The sequence below is a fragment of the Phacochoerus africanus genome, chromosome 2 (assembly GCF_016906955.1).
Source record: "Phacochoerus africanus isolate WHEZ1 chromosome 2, ROS_Pafr_v1, whole genome shotgun sequence".
Lineage (NCBI taxonomy): Eukaryota > Metazoa > Chordata > Mammalia > Artiodactyla > Suidae > Phacochoerus > Phacochoerus africanus.
Genome location: NC_062545.1, coordinates 117,925,880 through 117,948,589, shown reverse-complemented (window position 1 = coordinate 117,948,589; position 22,710 = coordinate 117,925,880). Strand labels below are relative to the sequence as shown.

The 22,710-nt window shown below is 40.1% G+C and overlaps 1 protein-coding gene across 1 annotated transcript in view; it reads right to left on the bottom strand.

The window, feature by feature from the left end:
- Nucleotides 1–14,042, bottom strand: part of NEDD4 (NEDD4 E3 ubiquitin protein ligase) — a 124,672-nt gene extending 110,630 nt beyond the window's left edge. The window contains 1 exon segment of the mRNA XM_047766288.1: nucleotides 13,905–14,042. Within this exon segment, the coding sequence (XP_047622244.1) occupies nucleotides 13,905–13,949 (45 nt within the window). The 5' untranslated portion in view covers nucleotides 13,950–14,042.
- Nucleotides 14,043–22,710: the final 8,668 nt, after the last annotated feature.

Genomic DNA, 22,710 nt, shown 5'->3' with positions numbered 1-22,710 from the left:
GGTAAAAGGCCCATACTCTAAAAACTATAGGATACTAACGAAGGAAATCAAAGATGACATAAACAGATCAAAAGATATACCATGATCTCGGATTGGAAAAATCAACATTGTGGAGTTCCTGTCCGTGGCGCAGTGGTTAACGAATCCGACTAGGAACCATGAGGTTGCGGGTTCGGTCCCTGCCTTTGCTGAGTGGGTTAACGATCCGGCGTTGCCATGAGCTGTGGTGTGGGTTGCAGACGCGGCTCGGATCCCGAGTTGCTGTGGCTCTGGCATAGGCTGGTGGCTACGGCTCTGATTAGACCTCTAGCCTGGGAATCTCCATATGCCATGGGAGCGGCCTAAGAAATAGCAAAAAGACAAAAAAAAAAGGAAAAATCTACATTGTAAAAATAACTATTACTATCCAAAGCAATCTATAGATTCAGCACAATCCCTATCAAATTACCAATAGCATTTTTCACAGAACTAGAACAAAAATCTTTTAAATTTGTATGTTAACACAAAAGATCCTGAAGAGCCAGAGCAATTTTGAGAAAGAAAAGCAGAGCTGGAGGAATCAGGTACCCCAACTTCGGACTTTACAACAAAGCTACAGTCAACAAAATAATACAGCACTGGCACAAAGACAGAAACAGAGATCAGTGGAACGGTATAGAAAGCCCAGAAATAAACCTACACACCTATAGTCAATTAATCTATGACAAGGGAGGTAAGAATATACAATTGAGAAAAGACAGCGTCTTCAATAATGGTGCTGGGAAAACTGGACAGCTACATGTAAAAGAATGAAATTAGAACACTCTTTAACACTATGCACAAAAGTAAACTCAAAATGGATTAAAGATCTAAACAAAAGACTGCATACTATAAAACTCTTAGAGGAAAACATAGAACACTCTTCAACATAATCTGCAGCAATAGCTTTTTTGATTCACCTCCTAGAGTAATGAAAACAAAGCAAAAATAAACAAATGGGGCCTAATTAAACTTAAAAGCTTCTGCACAGCAAAGTAAATCATAAACAAATCAAAAAGACAACCCACAGAATGGGAGGACATATTTGCAAATAAAGCAAATGACAAGGGATTAATCTCCCACATATACCAACCATTCATGCAGCTCAATATCAAAAAAACAAACAACCCAATCAAAAAATGGGCAGAAGAACTAAAATAGACATTTCTCCAAAGAAGACATACAGATGGCCAAAAAACATATGAAAGAAAACATACTCAACAATGCTAATTACTAGAGAAATGCAAATCAAAACTACAATGAGGTATCACCTCACACCAGTTAGAATGGCCATCATTTAAAAAAAATCTACAAACAATAAATGGTATAGAGGGTGTGGGGAAAAGAGAACCCTCCTACACTGTTTATGGGAATGTAAATTGGTACAACCACTATGAAGAACAGTATGGAGGTTCTTCGAAAAACTAAATATAGAACTACAATATGATCCAGCAATCCCACTTCTGGGCATATATATGGAGAAAACCATAATTCAAAAAGATACATGTACCCAATGTATATCACAGCACTATTTACAATAGTCAAGACAAAGAAGCAACCTAAATGTCCATCAACAGGGGATGGATAAAAAGATGTGGTGCATATATACAATGGAATATTACTCATCCATTAAAAAAGAGTGGAATAATGTCATTTGCAGCAACATGGATGAACCTAGAAATTATCATCCTAAGTGAAGTCAGAGTATCTAACAAAAATGATACACAAGAAGTTACAAAAAAGAAAGAGACTCAAAGGTTTTGAAACTAAATTTATGGTTATCAAAAGGGAAACGTGGGGTGGGAGGGATAAATTAGGTTGGGATTGATATATACACACTACTATATATAAAACAGATAACAAAGATCTACTGCATAGCACAGGGTAATCTATTCAATAATCTGTATGGAAAAAGAATCTGAAAAGGATCAGATATATGTATAAGTATTATGATTTACTTTGCTGTATAACTGAAACTAACACAACTAAGTCAACTGTACTCCAATACAACATTTTTTAAAAACTCATTTATGTTAGCCTCTACTGAATCTATCCCCCAGAAGTCTTCTGGAGAAAAATTTTAAGAAGCATTAATTAAAAACAATTCCAGAGGATGATAACTTACAGTCACAGATACATTTAACTTTTAAACTTTATACTTGCATTTTCCACCACAAAAATGAGGACTACTTACTTTAGATGTTGTGGTTAAATGATGTAAAGCTACATCAATTTAAGATTTTTTTTCAGAAAATTAAATAAGGAATGCCACTTATTTTCATTTCAATTTGAAGTCACTTTATTTTATAAATTTATGCTAGAAAATTGTCCAAACTGGTCTCTTCAATCACATGCATAAGCAGAGATCATACCTCACATCTTCTTTGAAAATGAAGGAAAAGAACATTTATGTTGCAATTAGAGACCAAACTTCAGTAATATTAGGATCATGATACTAAAAGTACTCTCACAGAAATCTGGATAGTACTCAAATGAGTAAAAAAGAAACAAAAATGAAGTATCTTTTCTTTCATCAAAACAAAGACATTATCCTCAAGCAGATCAGAGCTTTTCACTTAAGCTGGAATCTTCCCCTTCTACTCGAAAGAGAAATTTACTGATTTTTTGAAAGTGAAATGGAAAGGTTGAAAATTGTAGGCAGAGACGTGTGGCTTTTCTCAATGACAGGGAGAAACAAAATGGTAATATGTTATCTATGCAAGCGGCTTCAGTAATTAAAAGCAGCTTTCCAAGGGTGGAGATTTTCCCTGCAATTCATGAAAATAACTACTAACTGCTCCTTAATCTTCCATCAAACTCCCTCCTCCACACCCCTCCAAAAAAACAGGAATAGGAAATGCAGAGCTTTAAACCCTTCCTTTCTTTCACAGGTCTTAGGAAATTTTTTGTTACTTTCTTCATCCTTCTCCCCTCTTTCTGTTGCCCATTTCTGTCAGTCTACTTTTTAACAAAGGTATATCCTGTGTTTACTTATCACTGAGTTGTTTTTTGTTTGTTTGTTTTTGTTTGTTTGTTTGTTTTGTCTTTCTGGCTTTTCAAGGGCCGCTCCTGCAGCTTATGGAGATTGCCAGGCTAGGGGTCGAATCAGAGCTAGTCAACGGGAACTCCATCACTGAGTTTTTAATACAAGCTGAATTCCCTCTGGCTGGCATATTCTTCCCTATCCTCTACCCTTTCATTGTTAAAGTCCTATATCATCTGAGCAGATGCTTTTGAAATCATTAAAAATGTGATGATTAGTATTATTCAAGGAGTTCCTGTAGTGGAGCAGCGGAAACGAATCCGACTAGGAACCATGAGGTTGCGGGTTCGATCCCTGGCCTCGCTCAGTGGGTTAAGGATCCAGGCTTGCCGTGAGTTATGGTATAGGTCACAGATGCGGCTCGGATCTGGCCTTGCTGTGGCTCTGGTGTAGGCTGGCAGCTGTTGCTCTGATTTGACCCCTAGCCTGGAACCTCCATATGCCATGGGTGAGGCCCTAAAAAGCAAAAAGTAAAGAAAAAAGAAAAAATATTATTTAATGACAAAATAATTATAATGTTAGTTGGAAAAATCAGGACGCAGAATGATACTTATTCTGTGATAGTGCCATTAAAAACACATGTGCAGATAGGTAAAGATTAGAAGAAAATACACAACAATGAAAACAGCTATTAAAATAGTGAGATTATGAAGGTTTTGGTTTTACTTCTTAAACTTTTTATACATTAAACTCTTTTTCTTAAAAAAAAGTTCTGTCCTCTCTTCAAGTTCAAATTCTACCTTTTCTGAAAGCCTTGACTCATGCCATCTTCCTTCTCTTTGTTAGAGGTTCAATTAGGTATCATCTGCCACATACTATCTTTTAAATGAGGCAATAAACTATGTATCTTTCTCCACTATTAAAATTGTGAGGAGTTTGCTGGTGGCTCAGTGGGTTAAGGATCCAGCATTGTCACTGCTGTGGCTTGGGCTGCTGCTATGGCATGGGTTTGATCTCTGGCCTGGGAACTTCTGTGTGCTATGAGTGTGGCAAAACAAAACAAAACAAAACATTTAAAACAAATTGTGAGATTTTGAAGCTCAAGAAAAGTATCTTTTCATCATCTTTGTATCCTCTATAAAACCCAGCAGTGGAGTTCCCGTCGTGGCGCAGTGGTTAATGAATCCGACTAGGAACCATGAGGTTGCGGGTTCGATCCCTGGCCTTGCTCAGTGGGTTAAGGATCCGGTGTTGCCGTGAGATGTGGTGTAGGTTGCAGACGCGGCTCGGATCCCATGTTGCTGTGGCTCTGGTGTAGGCCGGAGGCTACAGCTCCAATTAGACCCCTAGCCTGGGAACCTCCAATGCCGCGGTAGTGGCCCAAGAAATGGCAAAAAGACAAAAGACAAAAAAAAAAACCAGCAGATCACTTCACGCACAGTATGGGCTGATAAATTCTTGATCAACAACAAACCTTTCTGAAGTAGCTGAAAGTAGGAATGAAGAACAAATTAAAAACAAAGGAAAGTCTGCACAGTGAGCCCTTGGCCCCCTTCCCTACTTGGGTCCAAGAACACCAGCTGCTAAACCTGTAAGCACCAAACAGAAGATTGGAAGACTTCTCTCTGAGAAAACTGAGAGGAGCAGGGCACAAACACTGTATTTGAGCATCACACAATGAAACAATAGGTTCAGAAAACCCTATTGTGAAATACTCCAGTCAACAGTACTGGCCACACACACAGAAGACGTACATCAGCAAATGAGGGAATAATTAGGAAAGAGGAAGACAAGAGGTCAAGGAAACAGCGGATTCAACACAGACAAGAGATCAAGAGAATTCTCACAATAGTGGCAAACAGAAACCAGTAGATTATGGCTACACAACAGGTGTGGAGTGCAAGCAGCTCAGATAGAATGCAATACAACAAGAGGCTATCGCCAAGAGGAGTGCAGAAAAGCGAATGGATAGCATTCTTTGTGTGTGTGTGTCTATAAATACACTGAGTAGTTTTATAGCTCTTTCAGATAGTTTGCAATTTAATTTAAGATACCTGTACAGAAAATGAAAACAAAAAACATACAATAAATAATTATAAATCTGGTACAGTGGTACAGATGTGACTAGCACTATTTACATATTGCAACAATATAAACACTGAATATTTATTTAATAAAAAACATTGATAGAGTGGGAGGAAAGGATGTATTTTTTAAAAACTTTTTAAGCAACAAATGCCTTATAACTTAAGATGACCGTGTTTTCCAAATGAAAGAGAACCTACAAATCGATGGCAGTTTTCTTCCCCTGGTATGATTGCTCTATATCTGCTAGGCATGGTTAAACTTCCTTAGGAGTTTCTGGGCAGTAACAACCATGGTAAAGTAAAGTACCCAGAACTATTAGATTTAGTTGAGTAGTGATTCTTAAAGTGTATTCCCTGGACTACTATTATGAGCATTAAGCGGGAATATGTTAGAAAGTCAAATTTTCAAGCCCAAACCTAGTTGAATTCAACACTCAGTACGGCCAGTGGTCAAATAATTTAACAAATCATCCAGGTGATTGTGAAGGACACTAAAGGAAAAACAAAAATAAAAAAATAAGAACATTGTTTTTTTTTTGTTTTGTTTTGTTTTTTGTCTTTTTGCCTCTTCTAGGGCCGCTCCCTTGGCATATGGAGGTTCCCAGGCTAGGGGTTGAATCAGAGCTGTAGCCGCTGGCCTACACCACAGCCACAGCAATGCAGGATCCAAGCCGCCTCTGCAGTCTATACCACAGCTCACAGCAACACCGGATCCTCAACCCACTGAGCAAGGCCAGGGATCAAACCCACAACCATGGTTCCTAGTCGGATTCGTTAACCACTGAGCCGGGACGGGTACTCCAGAGCATTGTTAATGATGATAGTTATAACAATGATGATGAGTGTGAGAGTGTGAGTGTGTGTGTGTGCATGTGTGCGTGTGTGCGCATGTATGCTCACACAGGTATTTAGTGAGTTTCCATTCCACTTGGGATCAAACTCAAAATCCTTAATAAATGGCTTTCAGGCCCTGACAGGGTTCTGTTTTCCTCTCCTCTCACCCCCAGATTCATCCCCTGACATCATCCCTCTTTCTCCAACACCCCAGCCTTCTTTATGTTCCTCTCCATTTCATCCTTTGCACTTGCAGTTCTATTTACATAGAAGTCTTCCCTCTCCCCACTGCTAATTCCTAGCCATCCTTAGTTTACTTCCTTGGCCTTGCCTCATACTCTCTCCCTCCTCCATATAAAATAAATTTCATTTTTTCCTGTTACACTCTTTCATCTTACATTTCTTTTCCTTCATAACATTTATAAAACATTGATGAGTGATTACATAATGTCCCTCTCTCTCACCAGTAAATTACTCTAAATGTAGTAAAGTCTGTTGCCAATCATCACAACCTCATGACCTGACTCAAATGCCTTACACATAGTAAGTGTTCAACAAATATTTGTCAAGCAAATATAGAATTCAAGTACTTCAGAGATCCACCTAAAAGCTGTAACAAAAAAGACAGAAGATATGGAAGAATGTAAGAGCAGTTACGAGTTAATTTTGCACGTGCTCCACTCATCATCTTCCTAAAAAAGAATCTCCTGTTAAATTCTTCTATTTGAGCAACTATCCATGGAGAAGAGAAGAAAGATCATATCTCTGGTACTAAAGAGTTCTGGGTTTCAATCCCATATTCACTCTACTGGGAATAAGTCCTTGAGCAAATCACAATCTCGGATTTCCTATCTATAAAATGGGGATAACACTATCCACTCTTGCAAGACTGTTGGGACAATTACAGCCAAAGTATGAAAACACAGAACCTGGAGTCCAAAATGTAGCGAACATTCAATTAAAAGCAGCTGTGATTATATTTAGATGGACTCTTTTACTCTGAAGGAGGATATTTTCATTCAAGCATCAATGTGCACCGACATGACTTCACATTACTCTCCTCATTGCCCCGACATGTCTCACATGGGGAAGCCAGACATCTGCATCAGGCCATGTGGAGACATATTTACTCCACGAAAGTCTTATCAAAACTTTTTTCCATTTGTTTGTGTTGTGTCTTTCTCCTGGCATTCACCTGCAGATCTCCTACTCTCTCCATCCATTTATCCTCCTAAAACTTTGACAGGATTGAGAATTAAGCCACACTAAATAGAAGCTTCAAGAAGGAAGAGGTTGCTAACACTGATTCAGTAGAACAATGCGTTTAGCAATTCAAATCAACAACCGCACATGACTCCAGGTGCTGCAGAATAGGCTTACTACCAGATATAGTTAGGAGACAGGAGAATCAGCTGGTTTAAATATACTTCTCTGACAGATGTCAACAATTTAAGCCAGATGACCTGTAAGTGACAGGGCCAGATTTCGACATAGTCAAATTCCATTTTCTATACCCTGCTCACCCTAAATGATGTATTTAAAAGGTACCTCCATAATTCTATTCCTATGTGATATATGAATGGCTAAAAGTTAACTGTTAAAAAAAATTATAGGAGTTCCCGTCGTGGCGCAGTGGTTAACGAATCCGACTAGGAACCATGTGGTTGCGGGTTCGGTCCCTGCCCTTGCTCAGTGGGTTAAGGATCCGGCGTTGCCGTGAGCTGTGGTGTAGGTTGCAGACATGGCTCAGATCCCGCGTTGCTGTGGCTCTGGTGTAGGCCAGTGGCTACAGCTCCGATTCAACCCCTAGCCTGGGAACCTCCAAATGCCGTGGGAGCGGCCCAAGAAATAGCAACAACAACAACAAAAAAAAGACAAAAGACAAAAAAAAAATTACAGGCCCTTCTCTTCTCTTCCTGGTGCAGAGGAGTCAATGGCAGGCCTACCTTAGGCAGAATTTGGGAGGAGGGGGCAATTTCATGGAGATGCATGGTCAGAATGCTCACCAGCATGGGTCACGGAAGGGAAAAAGGGGGTGGCATACAGAGAGGCTTCAGTAGCATGCCCCTGGGGCATGGGACTCGGAAGAGAGAAGGAGAGTATTGCATAGCTATGCAATAGCAGGGCTCCTACAGGCACCCAAGGAGGCAAGAAGCAGAAGTGGCAGACAGAGGATAATCTGCACGGTTAGGAAATTAGTTATACCAAAAACATAAGTATATGGACTAAGGATAATGAAAGTCAGAATTTTCATTCTTAGAGAGGGTACTTATGACTAGAAAAACCCTTAAGTATTAGATTTGAATTGGAGATACTGGTATGAATTAATGATTTTTAAATATATATATGTACAGATTGATACACAAATAGCTATAGATTTATGTGTTTACTTAGGTATGTATATGTGTGTGGTACACACACACTTCTTGATTCTCATTGCTAAGACGGCTGAAGAGCAATGACATCTGCTAATAACGAGCACAGTGAGCACCCAGATCTTGGCTTCTAAAAACCATTTTCTGAATTCTCTTGAGGTTCAGCAGGTTCAGGATCCAGTGTTGTCACTGCACAGCTTGGGTCACTGCTGTGGCATGGGTTTGATTGCTGGCCCAGGAATTTCCACATGCTGTGGGTGCGACCAAAAAGAAAAAAAAAAAAAAGCATTTCCTACTAAATGTAACCAGTGTTCCTAAGAGAAATGGCTGCTTCCAGACAGTGCTAGGCCAGGCCAAATACAAGAGGGGACTGGAACATGCTCTGCCAGAAAAAAAATGAAGAGTTCAAGGAATAATGGGGACTTGTTACAAGAATAAAGGAACCTCCCTAAAAGGGTATACACAGAGATAATTTGATCCATAAAACATTTAATGACAGTAATTAATTACCACTCATTGAATAAGGGGATTCTACAAGTTCATGCTGATATAAATAAATAAATGGATAAATAAATGGAGGAGAAAGGGAAGGCTCTTCTTACACAGAACACCAATTAATAAAGACGGAATAAAAATAGTAGCATTTGATTCAGGGGGAAGCCACCAATGGTTAATAAAACTAGTGGACAGAGATCTGAGGAATGTTGGATAGGAGACTGGCACAATCTCTGAATACATCTCCACAAAATTCTAACCAATTATAAGGGGGGAAATGGTGACATTACCAAGAAGAAACCTGGCAGACACAAATATTATCAAGTGATCAAGTTATCATCCACAGTGATGAGATAAGCCAAAATCATGTACACTCTGATGTGATACACTGAGAAAAACACAGCATCATCTCCTTGATTCTTGCTCCAAAAGTGTGGCCTTTCATCATCATGAGGAAACAGTAAACAAATCCAGGATGAGGAACATCCTACAGGCTGTACAATCGTACATCTTAAAGCTGTCAAGGATGGGAGTTCCTGCCATGGCACAATGGGCTAAGAATCCAACTGCAGTGGCTCAGGTTGCTGCAGAGGTGTGGATTCGATCCTCACCCAGTGCTGTGAGTTAAAGGATCCTACATAGATCGCAACTGCAGCTCAGATTCAATTCCTGGCCCAGGTACTTCCATATGTCCCAAGTACAGCCATAAAAATTAAAAACAAAAACAAAAAACTGTCAAGAATAAAGAAGACTGAGGAACCGATATAGATTAGAAAAGACTGAAAAGACTGAAAGAAGTACATGCAACGTATACTTCTAGATGGGATCTTGGATCAGAAAAGAAGAGAAAATAATAGAACACATCAAAGATTGAATGGGATTTGTGGATTAAATGGTAGTGGTGTAATAATGCTGACTTCCTGGCTTAGAGGCTTGAATTGTTGCTATGTAGCAAAGCATTCTTGTCTGAGGAAAATACACACTAGAGTATTTAGTGGTGATGGGGAATCATGTCTGCAGGTTGCCCTCAAATAGTTCCAAAAAAGACTAATGAAAATGGCAAAAAAGGGTGATGAGAATAATTGCGGTGACCTATCAACAGTTGGAGAATCTACTTTAGGAGGATTTAGAGTTTTTTGTACTGTACTTTCAAATTTCTGCTGGTTTAAAATAACTAAAAAGTAAATTATTAAAAATAAACTATATTTATCTACTGCTTTGTTCCCATGGAAACCCACGAAAAATACTTTAGAATGATGATGGAATTAAAGAGTTGCAAAAAAGCAGTAATGGCAAAATCAACACATGAAAGACTGGGTTAAATACTAATGAAGTCGCTGTGTACACCGTGCTTCTCCTTCTTGGTGTGCTGGGAATGTAGATTTGAGAACTTTGTTCTCAGGCTCAGTGTGATACCAAGCAGGGTCTGCTTCTGCTTGGCCTTGATGGGTGAGAATACGTGCTTCTTAGGGACTCTACTGCATATGCATTGTCATGGCTTTCATCATTAGAGGCATCCGTTCTTCTGTATGTGAAAACTGTGCTCCCACACTAGCAATGGAGACTCAATCCTTTCCTCTTTCTTTCTTTCCTTCTTTTTTTTTTTTTTTTTGTTTCAGTCAGGTTTCAGTTGTAGGAAATAGAAATTACTATAGATGTTGTAAGAAGAAACAGCTTATACAGGGAGTCAGGTGTTTCCAAAGATTGTTAGAAGCTCTGGAGGGGGCAGGCTGTACGCTATGCCTCAAAAGGACCTGAAAACACCTTGGAACTGGCCCACCCAGGAAGCTGTGACATGTGCCTGAGTCAGAAAGGTAGGTCATCAGGAGCCACCATCAGATCCATTGACTTTAAGAACATACTCAATCTAGACATCAGGAAGCTGCACCACCGCTATTTCTGTAACTTCCTATCAATACCCACAGAACAAGTTACCAGATAGTGAAATACTTTTGCAGAAACCCTCAATGTCTACATGACTACACGTGTCAGCAGAACAAGTCAAAGAAACAAGAAGTTATGCCCCACTTCATTTTCACCTTCCCAATCTCAAGGACATACACCTAACTAGGAAATCTTTTTCACAACCTCTTCACAAAACACTAAGTGCAACAGAGTCTGGGAAACACAGTGTTCAGTTTTCCAGGCTCTGCTTAACAGGGAAGTCCACTGAAATGAAGTGGGGATGCTGTATGGCAAGCCCCATATCTACCTTACTCCTTCTCACCACAGGTGAGAGGGCCTTAGTTTCTACTGTTAATCCCAAGAGACTGTCAGAGTAAATTTGGTATAAATTACAGTACACTACATTTTTTTTTCCCCTTTGGCCACGCCTGAGGCATGCAGAAGTTCCCAGGCCAGGGATCAAACCCAGCTGCTGTAGTGACAAGGCTAGATCCTTAACCTGCTGTGCCACCAGACAACTCCAGTAGTACACTACTTTCTTAGTTTGTTATACCTTAACAGCAAAATTCTGAACATGGAGCCAGGACCATCTCTTACTGAAAGACATTTAACTGTGGAAGAGCTAAAATTCACTGAAAAATGAGAGACAGGTATTTTAGCATACTTCAATACCCAATATGCTCATACAGAGTGACTCATCAGCTATGCAGTATATACTGGTTAAATCACAATTCTCTCACTAGCTTCTATCCCATGTCTATTCATTCTTCTCCTCGTTTCAGTTTCTAATTTAAAATAAAAATCACCTCTTTTGCTGCAAGAGGAAAGCTATCTTACTTTTAATCAACAGCAGAGGGCTGCCTATTCCCAGACTACTTTGTGAGTTTTAGAAAATGACATAGCTGCAATTATTTTTAAAAAAGCACAGGGGGGTGTTCCCTAAGCCCTCTTTCACTTCTGTGATGGATCAGAAAATAAATGGCAAGTGATAGCGGTGAGATGGCAACCTCTACCAGAAAACAACTGATTTTGTCTTTTCCACCAGACCATGAGGTCCTCACAAAACAGGAGGACACTGCTTTTTCTCTCTGCGTACCTGATGCCTAGCATACTGCTTGATACAGAACAGACAGCTAAAAAACGTCTCTCAAATGAATAACCCAAAATACAATGGAAGAAATGGAAGACAACACTTCATCATCCTGTCTCCTATCTTCCTATTTTAATCTCCTCCTCAATGTGGAAAAAGTGAACAGAGGGAGTTGGGGGAAATTTGCGTCATAAAACTGACAACTGGGACCCTTATCATGTGAAAAGAGTGGGCCCCACACCAGAAAACTTCTCAGAAGTACAAATTCTTCAGCTGGTTCAGGAAAAACCTCATTTCAAAGAGTGGAGTTTCTGGCCCTTGGTCCCAATAGCTTGCTGACCACCCACCAAATGCCACGATTCAAGATTCAATTTATCTCAGCAGGACAGAGGAATGATACGAGAAGCAGATAACTGAAAACACTGACCTGTACCGAAAGAGAACAGACTGGGAATGACACCTCTAACAAGATGCTGTCTGTGATCAAGTGGCTCTGCTGGGAGGAAATGAGATGAGAAATCTGGAATAGAAGATCCTATCTCTGAGTAGTAACAACAGGGAAAGAAAGTCCAAGGCCAGCCTGATCGGGTTGGATGCCAGCTTGAGATTATCTGCATTGAACAGTTTATTGTAGCGAGCAGGGAGGCCGGACTGATAAGAAGAAATCTATCAAAGGTTCAATACTGTGTTATTTTCCTCTGATCTCTTCTACAGAACAATAATGAGACATTAGCTAGAATATTATCTTTAGCCACAACACTGACTGTCATCTCTGAGGGGCTGCCTGCCTAGCTGCCACCATTTGTACACTACCACCTTGCTTCTCTTCTGGTGGCAATAACTAAGAAATTTAATTCTAACTGCATCACATAATCATTCTCAAAACACTCTGAGTTAACTTGCCTGCATCAACAAGTTGCCCACTGTTTATAAAGCAAAGACTGTCAAAAGGAATGTAAAAGACACTTTATAAAAGATGTTTGAAGACACCAAGTTACTAAGAGATGGCAATATTACAACACTGTTAGAAAAATCTAAGCAATCAATCTAAATTAGGTTGAAGGATTTACAGTTAATTGGGTCTAATGTTGATAACAGGTACATGTGACAGCTTAGTCAATCAATAGGAATGCTTAAATTGTTTCCCCAAACTTAACTAGTCACGGTTAGACTTCTAGTCTTTTCATCTCCCACCCATTCCCATTTTTGAAACAATCAACAGGGACACAGAGGAAGTCACATCACATCTAAAATGGAACTACTCTTGCCAAATGGCCTTTATTTTTTTAAAATAAGAGTAAGGCATAACCAGCGTAAGTTACTTAGGTGAAAAGAGACAGTTTTGCCTTCTCAAGTCACAGAAGCTAATTTTCAGAGTGAACAGCTGTGAGAAGTTCTTTCAAGTATTTATACTTTCCTGGCTTAACTTTTTAAATATCAATGAAGACCAGTGAAACAGAGAGCACGAACTTTCCACACTTGACACTTGTTGCTATATGAGAGGAATAAATCTATCTACCTGCTTTCCCACCCCCCGTCTCCTAGTAGGGTATTAAAAAGGATTTCAGATGAAAAAGGAAAAACCCAAAAGCTAATGACAATTCACTTGGACGCCTTCAAAGTCCATAAAGTTAAGCCCAACGGGCCTCTACTAGAGCAGGCTAATCAGCAGCCGGGATGCTAAGCTCCAGGGAAACTCGGCGCTCCCCGCACCGCCCCCAGCTCACACTTGGCGGGGTGGAGAGAGGGGACCAGCGGGCGGGGTGCTGCGCGTGCCCCCGCGCACTCACGCCGCTGGCTGCCAAGCCCCCCTCCTCATCACTTCCTGAAGGAAACTGACGAGGAAGGCGGCGGCTCCAGGGAAGAGACGGGTATAGAGTACACAGGCTTTCGAAGAAAATCTGGCTCCCTAAAGCAAGCCCCTGACCCATCCCCATGGGCCGGTCAGCCCCCGGGGTCCCCACGACGCTTGACTCGCTTCCGGGGCTCGCGCAGAGGGAGGAGGGCGCTGACAGCCGACCCTCTGGCGGCCGCCGCCTCCTCGGATCCAACTGATGGGCAAGCGTGACGGGAAGCACGCCCCGCAGCCCGGCAGCCCCCAGCCCGCGGCTCCTCACCTCGTCCTCCGGCAGCCCGAACACCTCCACCGCGCAAGTTGCCATTTTCGAAGGGCTGCAGCAAACCGGACGCGCTCGCCCCCACCCAGAGAGTGGGAACCGTAGTGGAGAGGAGGAGGGGAAGAGGGAGGAGGCGGGAGGAGTTGGAGGAAGAGGGGGCGGTGCTCCCCCGGCGGCAACAGCGCCCCACGCGGCCTGCCGGCGCTAGTAGCACGGGGAAGCGGGGCGGGGAGGACCGGCCCCGCCTCGTCCCGCAGCGCGCGCGCCCCGGGGGCGCGCCTTCCGCCCAGACGCAGGGAGGACGGTGGCTGAGAGGCGGGGCAGCCCCAGGGCATTCCGCTGCGCGGGCCCCAGGGGCCGGTAGGACGCCTGTCCATCCCCTGGGAAACAAAGGTGCAGCTCTCCTCAGCAACAAGTCTCACTGAGATGCGCCCAGAACTCGATCTCCGACTAGCAGCCTGGGATCAGGAGAGCTTAATCTTAGTTTCTGCCCAAACTGAAAATAAGACCGCTTTTTTTTTTTTTTTTTTTTTTTTTTTTTTTTTTTTTTATCAGTTAAGGCTGCAGATTTCAGAGGCTGGACTTCGGGACCCCAGCAAAACCCAGCCTGCGCATGGCAGCAAATGAGGAGGCTTGAAGGGAACTCATTAATCTTGGACTAAGGATCTGAAATTTTTTCCCTGTGATTGGTAAACACTGCCAATTAATGTTTCCTGTCACATTGTCAGTCCATCTTTAAAGCCTACCAATAACGCCCAGCGTCCAGTCTTAACCATCAAAAATCTGCTTAGCTAGGTAAGCCTTGATCTGCGGCACCACTGAAAGGTAGAGAAAAGGGGAGAAATAAAATAAACTAAGGCCTCCCATTCTATGGAATAATCATGCTCATTTTATAATCATGTCTGATGGGTTTTATAGTTCCACATAGTTCCTCACCAAATAAAGCACCCATGAAGGAGAATGGGGAAAATGATAAGCACCAACTGTCTAAGCCAGAATTAATATCTTGTCTTTGTCCTATGGTTGCAAAAATTTGCAAAACTGTAGAATCTCAAAAATCTAATTTAAATTTTCCTTAAGGAATCCAGAACAATTTAAAGTGCAGAAAAGGGAATAAGACTATATAGCCCATATCACTGACTTGTTATATAAGATTTTGTTGTACTTTGCAGTTCCCCTTGTGGCGCAGTGGTTAACAAATCTGACTAGGAACCATGAGGTTGCAGGTTCAATCCCTGACCTTGCTCAATGGGTTAAGGATCTGGCATTGCCATGAGCTGTGGTGTAGGTTGCAGATGCGGCTCAGATCTCGAGTTGCTGTGGCTCTGGCATATGCCGGTGGCTACAGCTCCAATTAGACCCCTAGCCTGGGAACCTCCACATGCCGTAGGAGCGGCCCTAGAAAAGACCAAAAAAAAAAAAAAAAAGATTTTGTTGTACTTTAATTGTGTCTGGCAGGGCCCATTTAACCCATATTATGCATCACAATTCTATTAATACATCATCCAAAATTTATCATCTATATAAGGGATAAAGAGGTGGCAATTAAGTAAACACGATGTGAAATTCTAGAATGTCTGGAATTGTTGCCTTAATTAAATTTTAAAAAGCTATCATAGTATTAATTTCTTTCTTTTATAAACTAACACATAGTTGTGTTTTTTAGAAGGTTAGGATTAAAATAATCTGATAATACTCAGTATGACCTCTTATTTTAGAAATAATGCTTATCCCTAATCTCTTTCTGATACAGATTTTTTTATATTTAATTTTAAGTAGGATATTCATGTCATTTCAGAGCATATTTTCAAACAAGCATCATTGTAGAATAAACAAATGAAAAATCAATAAACCTCATCAAGACTTCCTGGTAGTCTATGTACATAAACATTTTTATCTCTGCCTATAGTATTAATTGTAATGAGATGTTGAAGTTGTTTTAATTTTTCTTTTTCTTTTTTTAATGATTTTTATTTTTTCCATCATAGCTGGTTTACAGTGCTCTGTCAGTTTTCTACTGTATAGCAAGGTGACCCAGTCACACATACACATATACATTCTTTTTTCTCACATTATCATGCTCCATCACAAGTGACTAGATACAGTTTCCAGTGCTATACAGCAGGATTTCATTGCTTATCCATTCCAAAGGCAATAGTTTGCATCTATTAACCCCAAATTCCCAGTCCTTCCCACTCCTGCCCCCTCCCCCTTGGTAACCACACGTCTGTTCTCCATGTCCATGATTTTCTTTTCTGTGGAAAGTTTCATTTATGCTGTATATTTGATTCCAGATATAAGTGATATCATATGGTATTTGTCTTTCTGACTTGCTTCACTTAGTATGAGAGTCTCTAGTTCCATCCCTGTTGCTGCAAATTGCATTATTTTTGTTCTTTTTTATGGCTGAGTAGTATTCCATTGTGTGAAGTTGTTTTAATTTTTTCATATGAAGGCTTGGTATAAAAATTCTTGTGTTGGAGTTCCATGGTAGCTCAGCTGCTTAAGTATCTGGTATTGTCATTGCTGTGGCTCAGGTTTGATCCCTGGCCTGGGAAATTCCACATACTGTGGGTGTGGCAAAAAAAAATTCTGGTGTTATATAACTTCTCTAACAAGGGTAACAATAGGAAAGATACTTTAATGTTGGTTATTAATTCTCTAAGAATTTTTTTTTAAAAGTCATTTGAAAATTCTCCTTTAATCCTCACTCTTGTAATATCCTCTGGCTGCCTTTTTTCTAATACTAGATGTTTGAGATCTTCAGGGTTCATTATTTAATTCCTCTTCTTCCACTCTAAACTCCCTGTACCTCATCCATTGCCGTTGCCATGATTTCTGGTACAATCTTTGTAGAGACTTATCTCAAACCCAGAGTTCAGTAGTGCAACAAATATTACTATTTAATATTACTATATAATGTCATTATAATTGCTACTACTTAATTCTGTAACTAAACTTAGTTCCTACCTCAAGTTTCCTGTCTGCCCTGTAGTAAAAACTTAATCCTAGTCAATTCAGTGTTTTTCTTCAACACTCTTTTCACTAAGGTTGATTCTAAGTTCTCACTGTTGTAATGCAACATCATTTTGGGGGTGGAGGGTATGGCATGGTCCTCATGGCTCCATGCTGGCTTTACTAGATGCATCTGTGATCCCACTGGTCTCTAATTGTGGTTTCTAGTTCAAATGACATATAACTGTTAGTAACCCAAGCTAATAGGCTTTAAAGACAGAAATTATATTGTTCTCCTATATAAAAAGCTAGAGGTAAGCAGGCCAGGGTAAATGGCTACTTTGGTCCACAAAAGTTATCAGAAATCCAGGTACTTTGCAGCTGGCTGCTTTGCCATTTTTAAATGTGGCTCTCACCCTTATAGTCCAGAGAGAGGCTTAAGCTCCAACTATTATGTCCAAGTTGTAGACAACAAGACAGAGCAAGGAATAAAGAAGGGAGTTCAGGTCTCATGCTTGATTTTAAGAAAGGCTGACAGAGCCTTCTATTTAAACTCATAATACAGATCTGAGTCACATGGCTATATCTAAATACAGGATAGGCAGAGACTTTTTTTTTTCTGGGAAGCCTTGTTGAGATTCTATTCCTAGGGAGGAATAGATATAGGGAGCAAGTCAGCAGTTCCTGCCCTCTGGCATTTGTGGAGAAATCTGTACTCCCTGCTTCTGGTATTCAGGCCATGGAATCTTAGGCTCGAAGATGAAAACCCCATCAGGTCCCCTGATCTCTTTTATTCTCCTGGTCTTTCCACATCATTCTGTGGCTGCAGAGACCCAAGGTCTATCTCCAGCCTACCCTTCGCATTACTTCTATAGAATTGCTACCATTGCACTCTGGAATGAGGTAGTGATTCTGGGCACTTCTGTAAGGCTTTCCATGTATGACTGTACCCAAGACACAGGTCACCTCTTCTCTTAGATTCCAGAAATCTAACCAGGTGTTCTGTCATTGTATAACCTTGAAGGGAAAATCCAAGTGTGGGAAGGGAGTTAAGAGAGCATCTCCTTAGAAACAGTCACTGTGCCTAGGACTGCCCAACAAAACTTTCTGCAATGAAGGAAATCTATATTGGCACTGCCAATGTGGAGCCACTGGCTTACACAGCTATTCAGCACTTGAAATGTTGCTAGTGCAACTAAGGAACATTTTTTTAAATTATTTAAATTCAGGTAGTCCCTTGTGGTTAGTGACTACTTTATTAGACAACATAGGAACTGTGTCTAACATGTCCAAAATTGTAGAAATGTTTTAAACTAAATTTTTGAGTACACAGAAAAGATTACGAAAACATACAAGGTAAAAAAGAATAACAATGAAATGAATACCCATTGCTCACTGTAAGAAAAAGAATATTACCAACAACTTTTTCTATAGCCAGGGATTGAATCCCAGCTAGAGTTTTGACCTATGCCACAGTTGCAACAATGCTGGTTCCTTAACCCACTGTGTGGGGCCGGGGATGGAACTGCTGCTTCGTCTTGACAGAGACAAGCCAAATCATTAACCCACTGTGCCAGGGCAGAACTCCACCAATATTTTTTTTTTTTTTTGCTTCTTTCATGCCTTCCTATTACATTTCCTTTCCTCCACTTACCAAAAGATAAAAAGTTTTTCCCCACTGAAACCCAGGTACAGCACAGTGCTTCTTGTTTTAACTTTCTCTTCCATGCCTTATTAAAGAGTTTGGACTTTGAACTTCAGCAATGAAAGGCAATGCTTCCTTTTTTGTTCTTTCTTTTGGTGTTTATTTTCTATTGGTTTTTTTTGTTTTACTATTACAAACAATGCTGCTAAAAACAATCTTGTTTATAAAGTCTTTTTATGGAACATCTTGTTATGCCAAAAAGTAATGAAAGTATGATGGGAACATGTCAAAAGGACACAGGAGCCAGGCTGAAGAGGTTCCCAATGGCCAAATATGGACTAACCTGAGCACAAAAATAAATTATGATAGCAACACATTATAATCCATTGAATAAATCCAGTACTGTGAGTCTATGCTGATGCAAAATATAATAGATGGGTAAATTCAAAGTCTGGCAACTAAGATTTTAACAGAGTTCAAAGTGTCTTTCCACAAAATACCTATTAATTACATAGGGGAAAAGCTGAAATAAACTGTTATAATTAAGTGATCAAAATGAAAATAGGAAATGGAACAAATCTTGCCACCTGATAGGATGCAATGGGAAAAACAGACCATGATTTCAGTGCTATTCATGCCTAACCTGGATCTAATCATGAGTAAACATCTAACACACTCAAGTTAAGGGATATAATATAAAATAACTAGCCTGTAATCTTCAAAGTGTCAAGGATATAGAAGTCAAATCTGAGGAACTATTCCAGAATGACAGAGATTAAAGAGATTGTATTAGTCAGGGTTCTCCAGAAAAACTGAACAAATAGGTGTGGCTTTATTATAAAGAATTGTCTCACATGATTAAGGAAGTTTGCAAGTCCAAAATGTGAGCTATGGACCGGCAGCTTGGAGACCCAGGAGAGCCGATGGTGCATAATGAAGTTGAAGACTGTCTGCTGAAGTTTTTCTTGCTAAAATGGAGGCCAGCGTTTCTGTTCTATTCAGGTCCTCCACTGATTGGATGAGGCTCACCCACATTTTGGAGAGCAATCTGTTTCACCCAAAGTTTACAGATTTAAATGTTACTCTTGTTCAAAAACACCCTAACACATAAAATTAACCATCACAGAGACATGACAAATAAGGCAACTCATGATTCTGAACCCTACTGCTCTAAAGACATTATTTGGACATTTGCTGAAACATGAATATATCTGAGGATTAAGTGATTGTAATGGGGGGAGCTGGAAATTCCACGCTTCTAATCATGGCTTGGTCTTTCTGGTAATTAGCCCTCATCCAGGAGGCCAGGCACAAAAAAAAAATGTGTGAATGTTAATTACCAGATTTTGATGACTGCACTGTGGTTATGTGGATGAGAATGGTCTTGTTCATAAGGAGTACACATCAAGGTATCAGGAGGTCATGGGGCAGCAAGCTGACAAAGCACTCTCAAATAGTCCAAGAAAAAGTTTCTTTAGACTATAGTTTCAAACTTTCTGTATGTCTGAAATTGTTTCGTATTTTTAAAAAAGAGAGAAATGAAATCATGCTGGTTAAAAATAAACAAATGTCTTCAATGAAAGGAACCATGGCTCCCTAGAGAAATGGATGATTCTAGGACTGGGGCAGGAAATACACAAATGAGCCTGGAACGTCTTTTAGTGCTAGAAAGTAAAGAAGTGCTTAAAAAAAAAAATCAAATTCATATGGCAGGAGTATGTTAAAGATCTCCCAGTGGCCAAAGCTGGAACAATATGAGCAATAAAATGTCGTATTAGATTATAACCCAAAGCATAAAATAAACATACATGAGTCTGTATTGATAAATGACTTAGTAAATAAAAGACAAGGAAGAGACAAATCTCTGTGTAAAATTCAAAATCATTTATGTAGATACTCCACCCTCAAGGAGGAGGAACCTAACTTACTACTGCTACAGTGTGTGACAGGCATGATAATGTTCTCCCAGAGGTTACAGTATGGGAAGGGGAGAAAGGAATAACTTTACAGTGGAGAAGTCTGACAAACACTGCCTCAGCCAGGTGATCAAGGCCAACACCAAAAGTGATAAGTGATGTTGATAGTTCGTGCCCTTGATATGATGGGATGAAAGTAGCACTTTACCTCTGCAAGGCAAAAAAGTATAATTCTAATTTAATCATGAGAAAAACATCGGACAACTCCCAATAGACAATCTATAAAATATCTGATCAGTACCTCTCAAAACTTTCAAGGTCCATCAAAACCAAGTAAAGTCACAGCTGTGAGGAGCCTAAAGAGACATGATGATTAAATGTAATAATATAATGTGGCATGCCAAATGAGATCCTGAAACAGAAAAAGAACATTAAGTAAAAACTAAGAAAATCTTTAAAAATATGAATTTTAGTTCACAATAATTAAAAAGGGAAAATCCAGTTTTTTCCTTTCTACGTAAAAAACCCTGAAACAACCCAGTTCTTCCCTGTTGTGTTTCTCCCCCGTGTCTCTCCTTTGCCTTTGCAGAGAACATGTCACTCCTGACACTTCTGGTCACCAAAAGTATGGAGTTTTTCTCCCATACCAAAAGAAATTCCTAGACACCAGCTGAGTGGCCTACAATTCAGCTTAAATCTGATGCTGTCTACGCAGAGATAGCATAACATTCCACAGTTTAAGATTCAGTCCTGCAGGACTATCCTCCTCTTCTTAACTGAGATGCTAGTCACAAGCCCAGGATATCTGTGCTTCTGATGGACTGGCTATAGATCAGGGGTACCAATGTCCCTTTCTTGGGTTTAATTTGCAAGAGCAGCTCACGGAACTCAGGGAAACATTATGTTGACCAATTTATTAAAGGATACAATAAAGGATACAGATGAACAAGCAGATGAAGAGAGGTCTGGAAGGGTCCCAAGTGCAGGAGCTTCTCTTTGTGGAGTTGTGGTGCCTCACCCTCCCAGTGTGGATGCGTGCACCAAACTAGAAGATCTCATACATTTAGGATTTTTATGGTGGCTTCATCACAGAGGCATTATCTATCCTTAACTCCATGTCCAACCATTCTCCCTTCTCAAGAGAATGGGGGCGGGGGGAGCTGGAAATTCCACGCTTCTAATCATGGCTTGGTCTTTCTGGTAATCAGCCCTCATCCAGGAGGCCAGGCAGAGGTGTCTCATCAGAACAAAAGACACTCTTAGCACCTGAGAGATTATCACCTAGGAAATTACAAGTGTTTCAGGAGCTTTGGGTCAGGAGCAGAGATCAAAGATCAATATTAGAACAAGAGATGGTCTTAGTGTTCTTATTATTTAGGAAATTACAAGGGTTTTAGGAGCTCTGTGCTGGGAACTTGGAACAGAGAGATATTTTCTACTATCTCATAATAATGCATTAATATTTGTTTATTATAACAAATGTGCTATACTAACATAAGCTGGCAATAACAGGAGAAACTGAGGGTAGGGTAGATAAGAACTTTCTGTACTATCTTTACAATTTTTCTGTAAATCTGAACTGTTTTAAAAACAAAGCTTGGAGTTCCCGTCGTGGTGCAGTGGTTAACGAATCCAACTAGGAACCATGAGGTTGCAGGTTCGATCCCTGGCTTTGCTCAGTGGGTTAACGATCCAGTGTTGCCATGAGCTGTGGTGTAGGTTGCAGATGCGGCTCGGATCCCGCGTTGCTGTTGCTCTGGTGTAGGCCGGTGGTTACAGCTCCGATTCGATCCCTAGCCTGGGAACCTCCATATGCTGCGGGAGCGGCCCTAGAAAAGGCAAAAAGAAAAAAAAAATCTTAAAAATAAATAAATCTTAACTCTTCAAAAAGTTTTACAAATTTCTCCATTATGGTCTTGCACATATTTTGCTACATTTATTCCAACATACTTTACATTTTTTTCTTGATTTTGTAATTGCAGTGTCTTTTTTTTTAAATTACACACTAACAGATTATTACTGGTATATAGAAATACAACTGAATTTTGTACGTTTATTTTGGTATTCAACAAACTTGCTGAACTTTACAATGTTTAAAATAATTATTTTCATTTTCATGCAGACATTCATTGACATCTTTGGGTGATAATTTTGTTTCTTCCTTTCCAATCCTCTCAACTTTCATTTCTTTTTTCAATCTTAACATTCTGTCTAACAAATAGACATGGTGATAACAGGCATAATTGTCTTATTCCTGATTTAAAAGAGAATGCTATTTGCTGTAGGGTTT